Below are 17,263 nucleotides of genomic sequence, written 5' to 3'. Positions count from 1 at the left end.
ATATCACTGGCTCTGTTAGAAAGGGAAAAATTGATTCTGTTGAGCCTTAGATTGCATGGTTCCACAGCTGCTATGACACTCTCTGGTCAGAATATGGGTATATCAGACTGCTAATGAAGAAAGGAGGAATAGAAGGTAAATCTAAATAACAGGACAGGACAGCCTGTAATATCCAGTTGAACACAGCAATTGCATGTGATTCACCCCAAATATGAAGCTGAGCTCATGAAAAAGTAGGGGAAATCCCCAAGGTCAAATACCAAAAGCACTTTTATATTCAGAATGCTTAGTTATTCTGAAGATATTGTGCTCACTAATCATAGGGATTGGGATTTACTATCAACTTGGTGAAGGGAGAGAAAGATTTGGGGCTGAGTGAGATGAGGACTGGAATTGCTTCCTGTCATAAAGCCAGGGTTCTTTGAAGGGTTACACTCTCAATTACAAGATGGATAAAAAAAAAAAATTGCAAAGGGAAATGACAAGCAAATTTTTTTATATCAGCCTGGGCTCAGGGTAGGGAAAAAGAGAATCTTTAACCATAGCCTACCCTGAAGTGGGTTTGAAAGTTTGAATTTACACAGTCTCTGTGATAAGGAAAATCTGTGCTAAAAAATTAAAATTTGTTTGTTTCATTATGCTTCTAGAAATGGAAGAGTAGCTGGTATTGCACCAACTCTTTTGTAAATAACTCTGATAAACTGTGGGCAAAATACAAAACATAATTGTCTAAAAGTACTGGACCAAGTGACCAAGAGCAGGTAGAAACTGCAATAGATTCAACGTTTGTAAAGAGATAACAGAATTGAGTGATTTTCTAGATTATATGAGTTTTCACCTATGGGAGGCTCCTTGTCTCTTTACCATAGAGCAAACGAAAACTCAGCAAGAAACCAGCAGGCTTACTGGATGAGGAATCAGAGAAGAGAATGTAAAGTTACACAGGATCTGGAAAGTGAGGGGAGAATCCAGGAAAAGAGTGAGTCACAGAAAGGAAGCCCCAAATGTTGCATATAAACTCTGTCCAAACCCCTGGATGACCATTGAATTACACATGTGCCTGGTAAGCCCAGCTAAGCCCAGCTAAGGATAAAATAACTGAACAGAGATTCCAGCTGCTGCCCACAATCAGACAGACAGAGTTTGGAGCTGAATTAATTGCCTGCTAAAACTAAACAACAATAACAACAAATCTAGGATTCAAAAGTTTCTAATTTCTAGACATACAAAGAAACAGGATAATGTAAACCATCCTCAAAGAGAAAATGTAATTCACAGAGATTGACCCAAAGATGTTCCAGGTGTTGCAATTTGCTAGCAAGGAATTTAAAGCTATTCTTGTAACTATCCTCAAGGCTATAAAGGAAAATATGCTGATAATGAATTATATAGGACTTCACAAAAGTAGAAACTAAAATAGACTCAAATGGAAATTCTAGAGTTGAAAAATAAAATATTGGAAATAGAAAATTCAGTGTATTTGTTTAAGAAAAATTTGAAGGTGCAGATGTGTCAGTGAACTTGAAGATAAATTGCTAGAAATTATCTGAATAAAAGGGGAACACAATTCAACAAATGAACAGAGTTCCAGTGACATGGGGGATATCAAAATGTAATTAGAGTCTCAGAGGGAGAGGAGAGAATGGGGCAGAAAAAATATTTGAATAACAGCTAAAATTTTTCTAAATTTGGTATAATATGTAAATGTATACTTTCTAGAAGCTCAGATAGTCCCCAAAATGTTTAATTCAAAAAAAAAAAAAAAAAAAACCCATGCCTGGGCATATAACAATCGAACTTCTAAAGATCAAATATATAGAGAAAATTTTGGAAGCAGTCAGGGAAAAACAATGCATTACATACTGAGGAACAATACAATAATTGCTAACTTCTCATTAGAAACAGTGGAGGCCAGAAGACAATGGAATAATACCTTTAAATGCAGAGAGAGAGAGAGAGAGGAAAAAAAACTAAATTGTGTTGCTAGGGAAAATCCCTTCAAGAATGAAGGCAAAATGTAGATATTTTCAGCTGAAAGAAGACTAAGAGAATTTGTTGATTACAGATTTGCACAACAAAGTATGCTAAAGGAAGTTTGTCAAGCTGAAGATAAACAATAAATAATAAATAAATTCAGAACTTCAAGAAGGAATGCAGAGCATGGAAAATAATAAACATATGGATAACTATAAAATATTATTTTGTAAAAATTCCTTTAACATACATGTAACTGTTTAAGGCAAAAATTAAAACATGATAATGTGGTGTTGCTAGCATATTTAAATGTATTTATGAGGCAATTAGAACAAAAACAAGGGTAGGGGGTAAAGAGAGCTATACAATTGCTAGATTCTTGAATAGTATGTGAATTGAATCTAGATTTTGTATTGCTTGGTTTAGACCTTGGTATAAATAGAAAATTTTTCAAGGTTAATTTGTAAAAAAAAAAAATAGTCTATAAATTTATATTTGTTTTAATGTAAGCTACATTCACTGCCACAGTGGACAAACCCTGATGTTTCAGTGGCTTAACACAATCATTGTTTATTTCCTTTCCATATCACAGTTTAATAGAGTTCATTTTGGCTTTCCCACCTGAGTTCTCAGTAATTCAGTGATTTAGAAAGGTAGTCTGCTTCCATCTTGTATCTTAGTTATCTGAAGAAGATGAAAGAGAGAATGATGGAAAGTCATATCCACTCTTAGCTGCCTTGCACCAGAGGTTATGTATGACTTCTACTCACATTTATTTCCCAAGAATAAGTCACAAGCTCATACCTTAATTCTTGAGACCAAGGAAATGTATATTTGTGTCTGAGAAAATGAAAGTCTCTAGCATTTTTTTGCCACGATATCCAAATTAGTGGAGGGAAAATCAGTTAGAAAAAAAACAAATTTAATCAATTAAATATTCAAAAATTGAATAAAAATGAAATAGGAAAAGGGAAACAAAAATAAAACAAATGTTTTGGAAACATTTAAATATGTAAGTAATTGTAATAAAAGAAATGTTAACCTCTCCAATTAAAAGACAATGGGAATTAGACTGGATCAAAAACTGAATTCTAGACATCTGCTATTTATAAACTACTGATTTTTAATGTTTGAATGCAGGAAGTTAAAAAAAAAGAGGCAAAAAATGATGTACTAGTAAAATGCTAATCAGAGCTTTTGGCTATATCAGGCAAAATAGATATTAAGACATAAAGCATTACTGGTGAGATAGAGGGTCACTTCATAATGATAAATATTTAATTCATGAGGGAAGATTACTTCTAATTATGAATGTAGGTAATAAAATGGCTTCAAACTATGTTGAGCAAAAATTGCTGGTATCACAGGGAGAAATTAACAGACCCACTATCATTCCCTGAGATTTGATGATACCACTTTCAATTATTGATAGAATAAGTATGCAGGAAACCCAGTAAGACTAGAGGTAATTTGAACAAAACAATGAATAATTTAGATCAGATACACACTTGCACATACACAGAAGCCTGCAGACAACAGTTAGAAGATAGATATTTTTTTAAGCATAAATGGAATATTTACAAAACCATGTCTTATGTCATAAATCTCAAACTCATAAAAAGTCACTATTATCAAGAAGAAATTCCCTGGCCATAATATAACTAAATTAGTAGGTAATTTTAAAATTGGGAAAAATCCTCATATTTTTAAAAACTAAAAGGGAAAACCACTTTTAAATAACCAATGAATCTAAGAAATCTTAACACAAATGTTTAAAGATGTATTGAAAATTGGATGACAGTGATAATACTACATATCATAACTTGTGAAATGCAACAAAAGGAATACATTCAGGAAGGTCAGGATAAAACCAAAAAATGTAGAAGGAAGGAATTAATAAAGATATGAACAGATATTACTTAAATGGAATATGAATATGCTAAAGAAGATCAAAATGAAAATGTAGTTCAATTGAGAGATGAGAAATTGATCCTTCTCTGGAAAAGTTGATTATTTAAAAAAGTAGGTAGACACAAATAAATATTAGAGATGATAAAGGAGTGGGACCAAGATGGCGACATAGGAGGCTTCTGAACTTTCCTCCTCCCACCGACACACCAAATGTACAGCTATACATGGAGCAATTCCCTCTGAGAGAAATCCAGAAACTATGTGAGTGACTCCTACCCACTGGGTGAATGAGAATATCAAAACAGGTAAAAAAAAAAAAAATGCTGAGACACACTGTCCTTATAAACTCCAATACTGGCACAGCTTCATGCAGTTGGGAGAGAATTCCCAACTCCCAGCTTCTCTATGAGGCATGAAGAATTTAGACTACATATGTAGCAGCCCAACTTTTAAGACTCCCGCCCAAGGGAGTGACTTATCAGGTTAGGAAAGAATTTCTTAAAGGAAACACTAATCACAAAGGAAAATGATGAAGTCTTTGACCATATTGCAATGAAAACCTGTGTGTGTTACCATAAGACACGGCAATCATGAAAAGGGAAGGCAAAACTGGGAGAAGACATTGCACCACATCTAGCTGGCGAATACTTTGCATCCAGATTATGTAAAATTTTCCAAAAATGAATAAAGAGCAGACTACCCAAGAGAACAATGAGTACATATATAAAAGGAAACATGAATAGCCAGTAAACACATAAAAGATGCCCAACTTCAAAAATTATTAGGCAAATTCAGTGTAAAACCAAAGGGAAATATTTTATGTATGTCAGGATGTTAACATTTTAAAAGTCTGAGAAACAGGAACTCTCATTCATTGCAGTTATGAGTGTAAAATTATGCAATTGTTTCAAAGAACAACTTGACAATATCTGATAAAATTGACTATCTTTATCTTTAGTCCTAAACTACGTTATAAAGATACGTGTACGTGGGTGATAGTTGTTACAGTTTCTAAGAGGAAAAATACAGGGCACCTTAAATATTCAGCACTAGAAGAAGTATCCATTTTGTTGTGGAATATGCATACAATGGGATATAATGTGGAGGTCAAACAACTAAATAAATAGCTATATGGAAAACAATAATAACAAGAGCAAGAGGAAACTTTCAGAGGTGATGGACGTTACGGCAATAGACTGTCGACATGGTTTCATGGATATATACTGGTTTCCAAACACATCAGTTGCATACGTTAAATAGGTACAGCTTTTTGTATGTCAACCATACCATAATAAAGTGGTTTAAAACTAGCAAACAAATACAAAAAATTTCCAGAAGTATATGTTGTACTTACATGAAATTAGAAGAACTGCACAGCATAACCTTATATATTGTTTAGTGATGTATAAATATATTGATATGTTTTAAAAATTAAAGACATACACATGATGATAAACACAAAATTCTCAGGTGCATGTGGAAGATGAAAAAGCAAGCAGGGAGGAATACACACTGGCTTCCATTGTTCTGTAATACTTTAATTATTCCCAGTGGAGTACCTACACTCTACAGAGTGCCATCTTAGTTTCTCCCTATCTGAACTCTATATCTGAAGTAGATATCTGAACTATATCACAATAAGTAAAAAATATGTTTCAAAAGAGTTGGATGTCATTTGAGGCCAAGTCTGATGAATAAAGTCACCAAAACTTTTTGCATATAAATGATTAAAAATGAGGCAAGTTTCTCTCTTGTGTGTGCATGTTTCTTGTTAAACTGGCCCTGAAGCATTTCCTCAAAAATAGTTTTTGTAGTATTTTGAGAAATGGCTACATCATTATTTCTGTGTGTAGCTTCCCAAAGTGACTTTTTTGAAGGGGACAAGGGTCATCTGGATGTATAATGTGTCCAAGTTCCAGTACGTATGTTAAAAAGCTCAGCTTCCTTTCTTTATTTCAACACCTTATATTGGAGATACTTATTACATTGGAGAAACTAGACAGATGTGAGCAATGCCTCCATGCCAAATAATAGCTCATCATCAAGTGATTCAAAGTCTTTCTTTTTTTTCCGTTTTGAAATATTGAGATACAGGGCTTTCTTTGAAGAGACTTTCTACTCCATGTATATTTGACTAAAAGCCTCACATGAGAACTATTTCATTTATCACTAGGCACTCGATGAACCAGCCAAGACTGAAAGTGTCTTCAAGGACAACACTTTATACCCACCTCTGGAGGTAATGACTTCAGATTACCCATGGTTTTGAAACAAAATCCCGAAACTCATTGCTAACTCAGTACCTGGTTTCAATTCTTCCAGTTTTGTTTTCCTGCACAGCTCAGGCAGCAAACTGAAGAGCTCTGTGCTACCATTGATAAGGTCTTACAGGATTCCTTGTCTATGGTAATGCCCTAGACTAGAATGTGCAATTCAAACATTTGCTTCGCTTCTCTTCATTTTCCTCTGTTTGAGTATGATGCATCTTAGGTTTGTCCTTCTTTTTCCTTTTTATTTTCCAGCATTCTTCTGATTCTCCTTCAAGTTCCTCACAGACATTGTTGGGTTCTGACACAATGAAAGTATGTATATATTTAATAAAATTTGCTGAACCATAAGAGTGACTAGATCAATGGTTTTAAACTGCAGGTTAAGGCCCCATAGTGAATTGGGACGTCAATTTAGTTGAATAGCAACTAGCATCTTAAAAACACAATAGTAGGAATGTAAAATATCAGACTCTATTACAAGTAGTGAGTAGCATTGTTGATGTAGGTTTCAATTTGTTTACATGTATGTATGTAAGTATGTGTGTACAGGGTTACAAAGTAAAATTTATTACGAACTATGGGTTCAAAGTTCAAGTTCAAAAGTTCAAAACAGTTTGAAAGCCAGACTATCAGACTTTGTCCTTATATGTTGGCATTTTAAGAAGCATTTTAAGAACCACATATAGAATTTGTGGCTTATCCTTATCTCATACCATAGCTTCAGTACTTATGTAATTCACAGTCACTTAGAATTGCAGAAGTGGGAAAGGAAGTAGACTGAAGTTACGTTAGGCTAAGAGCTTGAATACAGGTATTATTCCCGGAACTTTTTTCCTTTTGGTCGACTAAGCTTATTTTGTTGTTCTTTGACTCAAAGGGATAGAAACCTGGATATTTTTGGGCGCCTGGGTGGCTCAGATGGTTAAGCGTCTGCCTCCGGCTCAGGTCATGATCCCAGGGTCCTGGGATCGAGTCCCGCATCGGGCTCTCTGCTCCTTGGGAGCCTGCTTCTCCCTCTGCCTCTCTCTCTCTCTCTCTCTCTCTCTGTCTCTCATGAATAAATAAATAAAATCTTTAAAAAAAAAAAGAAGCCTGGATATTTTGAACTGATAAGAACAAATACTACACTTGATCTTAGCCAAAAGGCCAAGAAGCGATGAAACCTGGATATTTTAGATTGTTAGGATACTTCTAAGTCATTAATTGTTGTAATTGAGTATTTACTTATTGCCTTCTTATAGTCATTTTCATTTGTTGGAATAAAATATTACATTTTTCCAAATTGTTTTTTTAAATATTTAATACAGATCTACTCACTAAATTTTCAAAATGGTTGTGGCTTTTTCTTTATAATTGTTAGGGTTTTTTGGTCAGCTGTATTTTCACTCTTGGAGTGAGTATAAACACTTTCTTCAGGTTCCCTTTAAAAGTTATACATTGTGTATACAAAGCAGGTTTTAAATGTACAGAATTGCTTATAACTAGAAGAGTATCTTAATTTTTGATTGGATTGTCAAAACTACAATTATTCATTAATAGTGACACAGGAACTCAGTAACCAATAATCATCAATATTAAAAAATTATATTTTAGCAGAGAGGACCTACAAATAGATAATTGTAGTTATTATATTTATCTATTTCATTATATATTCTTTAAATCTTTTAATCTAAAAATATGAAATATTGTTTGATTTCCGAGGCTGTATAAATTTTAAAATATATTTTTATTCTATTTGTTGAACGTATAAAAAGTACTTTATATTTTATAATAGGAATAGGACTTAAGTAGTAGTATGTGAATAATAATATATATTATTGATTTATTTAACAAATATTTAATGCTTATAGTATTAAAAATACATTTTTCTAGGTCACTAAATTTAAGACAACTGTTTCATTCAACAAGCATTTATTAAGTGCCCTTACCTCCTCCCCTCTGGCCACAATCAGTTTGTTCTCTGTATTTATGAGTTTTTTCTGCTTTTGTTTGTTTGCTCGTTTGTTTTGTTTTTTAGACTCCACATATATGTGAAATCATATGGTATTTGTCTGTCTGACTTATTTCACTTAGCGTAATATTCTCAAGGTCTTCCCATGTTGTTGGCAAATGACGTAGTAAGACTTGAAAGTCAATAGTACTCATTGATCCATGAGCTGCAGAATGGATATTGTAATAGCAGTCATAACAACATTCATCTTGCTGTACATCTCCATCAGGGCTCTTGGGTGACCAGCTGTTTTGTCAATGAACAGTGATATTTTGAAAGGAATCTTTCTTTCTGAGCAGTAGGTCTCAACAGTGGGCTTCAGATAGGCAGTAAACCATATTATAAACAGACATGCTGTCATCTAGGCTTTGTTCCGTTTATAGAGCACAGGTAAAGTAGATTTAGCATAATTCTCAAGGATTATTCCTAGGATTGTCAGAATCATCAATGAGCACTGGCTTCAACTTAAAATCACCAGCTGCATTAGCCCCTAACATCTGAGTTAGCCGCCTTGGAAGCTTTGAAGCCAGGCATTGACTTTTCCTCTCTAGCTATGAAAGTCCTAGATGGCACCTTCTTCTAATGTAAGGCTGTTTTGTCTACATTTAAAATCTTCTGTTTAGTGTAGCACCTTCATTAATTAGCTAGCTCTTCTGAACAATTTGGTGCAGCATCTACATCAGCACTTGCTGCTTCACCTTGTACTTTGATGTTGTGGAATTGGCTTCTTTCCTTAAGCCTCATGAACCCACCTCTGCTGGCTTCAAGCTTTTCTTCTGCAGCTTCCTTACCTCCCTTGGCCTTCAGAGAATTGAAGAGAGTTAGGGTCTTGCTCTGGATTAGGCTTTGGCTTAAGGGAATGTTAGTGGCTATTTTGATCTTTTATCCAGATCACACAATCTTGCTCCATATCAGCAATAGGCAGTTTCTCTTTCTTATCACTCATATGTTCACCGGAGTAGCACTTTTAATTTCTTGCAACAACTTCTCCTGTGCATTCACAACTTGGCTGTTTGGCATGAGAGGCCTAGCTCTGGCCCTATCCTGGCTTTCAACATGCCTTCCTCACTAAGTTGAATCATTTCTAGCTTTTGATTTAAAGTGAGAGATGTGCAACTCTTCCTTTTACATGAACACTTACGAGTAGTGTTCTTAACTGACCTAATTTCAATTTTGTTATATCTCAGGGAATAGGGAGACCCAAGGTGAGGGAGAGAGATTGAGGAATAGCTGTTGGGACAGTCAGAACACAGACAACATTTATAGATAAAGTTTGCCATCTTATATGGGCATGGTTCGTGGCACCCCAAAACAATTACAATTGTAACATCAAAGATTACTGATCACAGATCATCATAACAAATATAATAATAATGAAAAAGTTTGAAATATTGCAAGAATTACCAATATATGGTGCAGAGACACAAAGTAGCAAATGTTGGAAAATGTGCTGATAAACTTGCTTGTCACAGGGTTGCCACAAAACTTCAATTTGTGAAAAACACATTATCTACAAAGCACAATAAAGTGACGCACAATAAAACAAGGTATGCTTATATTTGTCATGGTGTAAAGTTTGGATTCCATGGAAAATGGGAAGATACAAAAATATAGGGGGAATAATATGAAACCATTGAAAATGATCATGATGGCTCCTGTGGGGGGCTCTTGAGGTCAGAGGAGCAGTCAGTGATGATGCCTAGATGGGGTGGGCTCAGGGGAGCCAGAGGGAAGCATGTGGGTTTGTGAGAGGTATTTTAGGCTTGCTGTGTGGTTGGGTGTGAATAGTCAAGGAGAGAAGAATCATGGATGAACTCCAGGTTTCTGCCTTGAGCATAGACAACCATGTAGAGGAGGGAAGAGGGTTATGTTCATTTTGGACAGGATGAGTTTGAAGTGTGTACTGGGGGGCCTTAAACTAGTGTGTCTGGAACTAGTAGGAGAGACCTGGGAAGGATGCGCCATCAATGTTGTGAGTGCCCTACAGAGAGCTCCAAGGAACAAAACATTGCAGGTCCAATAAAGGGGGTGGAGGAGAAGCCAGCAGAGGAGATGAAATGTCCATTATTGTAAGAGGAAAATCAGAACTATGGTAACATGGAAGCTACAGGAGAGTATTTAAGAGAATATAATCGTGGTAATTGCTGCCGAGAGCAAGACAAAGATAAAGCTAGAGTACTGTTTATTAGGTTTGACTTACATATTTTGAACCTGTGTTGCTATTGCTTGTATGTGGTGTTCATTCTCATCTTTTTGATTTTTATAACCTTTTCTAGCATATATAATCCTTTTGAGCTTGAGGTTGTTCTTAATCTAGTATGAAAACAGTGACCCCATGTAGGTAATATATATAATTTTAAATTCATGTTTTCTTAGATCTATCTTTGTTACTATTTTCTATTACTTTCTTTCCTTATTACTTTTTTACTAATTTCTGTTACTTAGTTGTTGTTTTTTTTTAAATTTTTTTGTGCCCTCTGGTCTAATTATTTTCAGGACAAAGTATTTCTGGATATCACTTTTATATTCAATCTAGAGAATCTGTTTATCTGGAATCCTAAGTCTTTTTCTTTTTTTTTACTTTCCTGCTTTCCTTCTAGTATTTTGACATTTACTGATTTGAAAATTTAAAAAATTTTGAATATTTTATTTTACATTTTTGTTACTTTTCTTAGTTCCACATAAATTCTTAAAGATTATAATTATGTTTATTTTCCTATCAATTTTAAACCTTGAAATATCTTTGTTATATTTTCCTTGATATCTTCTTTGTTTAGATCCTGATTTCTCACACACTGATAGCTTTTTTCTGGATTAATTATTTTTCTTGGTGGAATCTTGCTGAAAATTATATACAACAAGGTGGTTTTGTGTTGATTCTGTGGCCTATGTTTTTGAGAATATCTTTATTTTGTTCTTTCATTTAAATTATAGTTTTGTTGAACAGAAAATTATAGGTCCTATCTCTTCATACTTTTTCGCCCTAGGTTCTTTTTCTCCAACAACATACTTGTGAAGTATTTTGCCAGCATGATATTTACTCCTTTGCTACAGGGTGATCATTTACAGTGTGGCTCTGTAAACTTTTAGAATTTTTTTTTTTTGGCTGTCCAACTCTTACTTCTTTATTAAGTTTTTTATTTTAATTCTGATATAGTTAAATATATTAGTGTTATATTAGTTTTAGGTGTACAATATAGTTCTATACAAAACCCAGTGCTCATCACAACACAGTATTACAGGAGGAACAGACTCTTAATTCTAGAGAACACACTGATGGTTACCAGAGGGGAGGTGGGTGTGGGGATGGGTTAAATAGGTGGTAGGGATTAAGGAGTGCACTTATTGTGATGAGCACTGGGTTTTTTACACTAATGAATCATTGAACACTACATCAAAAACTAATGGTGTACTATATGTTGGCTAACTGAACATAATAAAAAAAATTTTAAAAAGAGTGTTTCTTGGTTTGTAGAATTTTATCTTTATCTATAATATGACTGATTTTTCTTATAATGTAAATGTGCATTTTTTTTTTTCTCTTACATGTCTGGATTGGTACTCTCTGTGACCTTTCCTTTGAAGTCTTCAATCTTTTCTGTCCCTCACATTCAGGATAACTTTTAGTCATTAGTTTTCAAATGTTTCTTCCTCCTGGGACTCTTATAAAGTGATTTTGTCACTTTTGTTTCTGTTTTCCATAAGCCTTAATCTTTATATATTTTTTTCTATTTATTGCTTCCTAATTCCTTCAAGGGGATTCCTTGATTTGATATTTCAATTCAAGAATTTGCTCAGTATGTATTCTGTCCTTCAATTTCTATGTTATTTATTATGTCAGATACAGTTCTCCTTTTTAAAGTCATGTACTGTATGGTGACTAATATAATAAAAAAATAAAGTCATGTTTATTGAGGTATAGTTTACCCACTGTTAAATTTACCCTTTCAGTGTATACTTCTATGGGTTTTCACAAAGCATAATACAGTTGTATAACCACTACCACGTCTGAAGTACAAAACACTTCCATCAGATGAAAAAGTTCCCTTGTGCTCCTTTATAGTATGTCCCTCCCTCCAACCCAAGTGCTGGACAGCTACTGATCTTTTCTTTGTTTCTATACTTTTACCTTTTCAAGAATGCCATATGAATAGAATTATACAGTATGTAGTCTTTTGAGTCTGGCTGTTTATACATAGTAGAAGGCAGTTGAGATTCCTCCATGTTTTTGCATGTATCAATAGTTAATTTGTTTTCATTGCTGAGTAGTATTCTGTCATATGGTTGTACCATATGTTAACTATTCACCAACTGATGGACAATTGGGTTATTTCTACTTAGGTGCTATTACTAATAGAGCTGCTAAGAACACTTATAAACAAGATTTTGTATGGACGTGTTTCTCTTGTGTAAAAACCTAGGAAAGGAATGACTGCACCATTGTTTTTCTCGTACAGCGTTAACATTTTTCAGATGTCTTATTATTTTTCCATGGAAACTCAAAGTTCTTGGAGCATATAGGCTAACTTGGCTGTATGTGTGCCTGATGTCTGAGGTGGAAGACACGAAAGCCTAGTGCCTAGGATTTGCCAATTCTGTCGAGTTTTGTCTTTTGTTTTTGTTTTATGAAGAACAGAAAGAACTTGTGTGTCGGGCTGTAGAAATCTATAACGTCAACCATCCCCCCCTTGCCATTCTCTTCCCACCCTAGTGACAGTGTCCCTCATCTTTGCTTCCCTGAACCTTTGCTTATGGCACTCCATGCTCCTCTTCAAATAGCTGTTTCCATTGTCATCCTCAAGGAAGGCATCAAGAACTGTCCAGTTGTCCAAACCTATGCTTAACTGTCCCCCTCTCCCCCAGCCAGGCTGAAGGGCCATCTTGATATCATCCTCAGAGATCCTTCTTTTCACCATCCTCAAATTTTGCTCCCTCACATTACACCTCTGCTGTCCTTATAACTCTGATGTTAAAAAGTGGTATGTGGTGAGAAAGCAGAGACAGAGTATGTAAAACAAACAGACAGAAACAACTACTTGGAAATGTTGGGCTGTGAAAGGGAGAAGGAAATTGGGTCTGAAGTAGCATCAAGGAAGAATTTTTGGTTTGCTTTTTAAAGCTGAAAATGACAAGAGCATGATGGCATGGGGTAGATTCATTAGAGGGGAGGTACTAATTATACAAAAGAAAGGGAGTTCCTGAAGGATGAAAATCCCTCAGAAGGACATAGAACCTACAGTCTAATTCAAGTAAGTGTCCTTTGATTAAAAGCTGGAAATATCTGCCATTCTAACAGGACAGAAAACAGAGGAAATGTCAGGTATGGTGCAAGTGTGTTTGTAGGTGGATGGAGGGAAAATGAAGAATTGTATAACTCATATTTTTAGTTATTCAATTACTAACACCTTTCAGTGAAGAAAGGTTTAAGATTATTAACTGAGATTAAAAAGCAACCTTATGATGGGGAAGAGATTGGTAAAGAAAAAGTTGAAAACCATTATGTGTTCTGCTTCCTTCCATTCAGATTTGGAATCCCTTCCATTCAGATTTTTGTCCCCACTGTGCTGCCCACACCACTTTCCCAGGTTCCCATTGCTCTAAACTCAGCCCTGGTCAGAGCTGGCATATCTGCAGAATTAGAGATAGTTGTCACTCCCTCCTATTTGGCACACGTTCCTCTGGCGCCTTCCAGGACACTATGCTCTCTCAGCTTTTGTCCTACATCACTTGCCATTATTATTTCTTAGGTTCCTTTGCTGGCTCATCCTCTTCTTCCCAAACTATTCCCAAACCAATGCTAGAGTGTGGCTGGACTCAATCCTTGGGCTTCTCATTCCTCTCTATATTCACGCCTTTGGTATTTTGAAAAGCAGGTGTATGCTGACAACTCTCAAATTTATATCTCTAGTCCAGGATTATCCCCCAAATCCCATTCTCCTTATTATCTATTCTCCGTTTCCATTTAGGTTCCTAATAAATATCTGAAAAATTAAAGTCTAGATTTCTTCCCACAAACACTATTTCATATCCTGCCTTCCCATCTCCGTCTATCAATTCTTATCTTTCATTTGCACAAGGCCATATACTTTTGTGTCAAGTTTTATTCTTCTCTTTCTCTCATATTCTACATCTCTATTAGAAACCCTATTGCTGTAGATTTAAAATATATGTAGAATATGATTATTTCATGCTTTCTGTACTGCTGAGCCATCCTCATGTTTTGCTGGATAGTGCAATAGTTTTTGTCCTCGACCCTGCCTCACTATGATTCATTTTTAACACATCAAAGAGAGAGATCCTTTTTCAAGCATAAGTCAGATTATGGCCCCCCCCATGGCTGAAAACCAGCAGTGCTTACACATTTCCTTTAGATATAAACCAGAGTCCTTACAAGCTCCTGGAAGGGCTTCTATGATCTGGTCTCCTAGCCCTTCTGGCACAGCTCCCCTGCTCTACCTGCTTCCTTGCTGTGCCTCGAATCTGCCAGTCGTGTTCTTGCCTCAGCACATTTTGTCCTGTTTTCAAATCAGTTATATCACTTTTTATAGTTTCTAGTTCCTTGTAAAAATTTGCAAGCTTAACTTTTATCTCTGGAAAAGCATGTGTAAGTGTGGTTGTTTTTGGTCTGGTTCTAAGAAAACAAATTTCTGGATTCTCTGTGCGTGTTTTTTGGTTGTTCATTTTCACTCACATTGTCTTACCTCTTTGTGTGTCTGAATCTGATTGTGTGTTGGATATTCTACTCAAAAGTTTATTTATAGAAATTATTTGAGGGCTCAGATGATATTATCTTACCACAGAGAGCCTTTTCTTTGCTCTGTCAGACACCAGGAGCATTAGAAAGGAAGGGTTACTTAATTTAATTTAAGGTTTGGGGATGATTTTTTTCTAAACAATTGTTTTCAATGATTTGAGGCAAGCCTGAGGACTATGTGAGGTCTTCTAGATCAGTCTTAGGCTGAGGCTCAGTCTATTCTTGGTGGGTCATGGATTCTGACTTTTATCTCCCTACACGTTTGAGAGTCAAAAGTTTGGATCAGCTTCTCAAGCAACTCAACATTGTTTGCAAACATCTTTAGGATAAAAGCCAGTCTCAGATGCTTGACTCATGTCTTTGGATTCCCATCTTCTCCTGATCTTGGTCCCAAATTCTTTTTTTGCTTATTAGCTCATTGATATTTTTAATAAATAATATGTCAATATTGTTTTAAATATTTTACCCAACTTTTTGTTTATTTTGAAAGGATTGCTTTGAGTCCTTGAACAACCATTCTCAGTGGTGGAAATCCACTTTGAGAACTTTACATTTGTTCCACCTTGTTGAAATGCTCTTTGTTTAGATATGTACATGTCCAGCTCCCTCACTTTCAAATCTTAGCCCAAATGTCACCTTCTGTAGATTGACCATCCTATTTGAAATTGTAAGGCCTTAGCACTCTTGACTTTCTTAACATCTGGGTTGTCTAAAAGAAATAAGGTATGTGGCAGAAGCAAAGATTTTCTCTAAAAGAATATATTACCGAAGTCTTCAAATTATTTGTATTCTTTTTTGTTGCATAACATATGGTATAATATATGGTATGATTTACTTCCAACATACAGTGTAATTTACTTATTTATTATTTTATGGTTTATATTCTCTCCTGCTAGAATGTAAGCTCCCCAAGGACAGGGCATCTTTCTTTGTTAGTTTTGTTTAGTGATAAACTGAAGGGTGTAGAAGAGTTCCTGGCACACAGTAGATATACAGTAAGTATTTGCTGAGGAGATGAATGAGTCAAATAACCCATCTCATTTCAGAAAGTGGGAGAGTGGGCCTACAAGAGAAAAATTAGGGGATTACAGTACAGTATTGAATGCTCATTTGAAGTTGATGACCATTAATTTATAATGAAATCAATTAGCTTGGTTGAGAGAGTTTCCCCACAATGTTTTGCTTTTCAAGTTTAGAGAAAATAGATGATAAGGTCCATCCAGGGTTGTTGTTTTCTTTTCTCTCTTTTTTTTTTTAAGGTGAGTTTGTCATAAGGAGAGAGGGAGGCAAGAGAAATTAAGATGTTAAAACAATTAAGAATATGAAATATATGTAAACTAAGAGGTAATAACACCACAATTGAACTGTAAAACTCATTGATTATGAAGTCTCAATGATGCTAAAGGAATGTTGTATTGGGGACATTTGAGAAGTGAATGGGAAATAGAGTTCTTAGAGTAGGATGCTCAGAATTGAAATGTCACAGATTTCCCATTTTATTTGTGAAGGCAAAATCTAGGAATGATCCTGAGAGTGGATGAGTGAAATGGAATGGATGAAAATACCTGTGGAGATGAGTGGCTTAAAGAAGTGAGAGTATAGGGTGCCTGGGTGGCTCAGTCGTTAAGCGTCTGCCTTTGGCTCAGGTCATGATCCCAGGGTCCTGGGATCGAGTCCCACAATGGGCTCCCTGCTCAGCAGGAAGCCTGCTTCTTCCTCCCCCACTCCCCCTTGCTTGTGTTCCCTCTCTCGCTGTCTCTCTCTCTCTGTTGAAAAATAAATAAAATCTTTAAAAAAAAAAGTGAGAGTATAGAGAATTCCATGTGAATTTTGAAAATGGCAAAAATCACATAAGGGGCCATTATGATCAACAAATGGATGTCATCAGTAAATATGGGAAAATTTACCAGAAAGTTGATAGATAATGGCAATGAAAAGAATAATGAAATGATGTAGTTTAATGAAATAATTTTCAAAGGGACAGGGGCTTTGTATAGAAGAGAGAGCAGAATGGTCAGAAAGTCTTAATAGCAAAAAAAAGGTGAACACTTATCCCAGAAGTCAAATCTTTCACTATTTTTGTGGTTACTTCAGTAGTATAATTATTTTTCTATTCATACAGATGCCTACAACTCTTCCGAGAGCAGCTGGTCGAGAAACCAAATATGTAAGTCCCTTCATAATGATACATATTGCTTTTTAAATGGGTGCATGTGTATTCTTTGGAGGGAACTCAATTATACAGTCATTAAAATTGAATTCGTTGATATTTTTCATAAGTGGAAAGGGGTAGGATGGTACGAATCAACCAGATGTGGAAAATCAGATTATGTCAGGTAAGTTTATTGAATAAATTCCTTAAGT

The 17,263-nt window shown here is 35.3% G+C and overlaps 1 protein-coding gene and 1 pseudogene across 1 annotated transcript in view; one reads left to right on the top strand and one right to left on the bottom strand.

Moving 5' to 3' along the window:
• The window catches only part of LOC110582017 (muscular LMNA interacting protein), a 104,549-nt gene that overhangs the window by 49,084 nt on the left and 38,202 nt on the right, over positions 1 to 17,263 (top strand). Inside the window, exons 6-9 of the mRNA XM_021691939.1 lie at positions 6,059 to 6,124; positions 6,208 to 6,291; positions 6,408 to 6,467; positions 17,022 to 17,066. Of these exons, the coding sequence (XP_021547614.1) occupies positions 6,059 to 6,124; positions 6,208 to 6,291; positions 6,408 to 6,467; positions 17,022 to 17,066 (255 nt within the window). The remainder of the gene's footprint in view (positions 1 to 6,058; positions 6,125 to 6,207; positions 6,292 to 6,407; positions 6,468 to 17,021; positions 17,067 to 17,263) is intronic.
• Positions 7,155 to 7,313, bottom strand: LOC123325658 (annotated as a pseudogene).

This window comes from Neomonachus schauinslandi, chromosome 8, assembly GCF_002201575.2.
Source record: "Neomonachus schauinslandi chromosome 8, ASM220157v2, whole genome shotgun sequence".
Lineage (NCBI taxonomy): Eukaryota > Metazoa > Chordata > Mammalia > Carnivora > Phocidae > Neomonachus > Neomonachus schauinslandi.
This window is presented reverse-complemented; position numbering and strand designations above follow the sequence as displayed.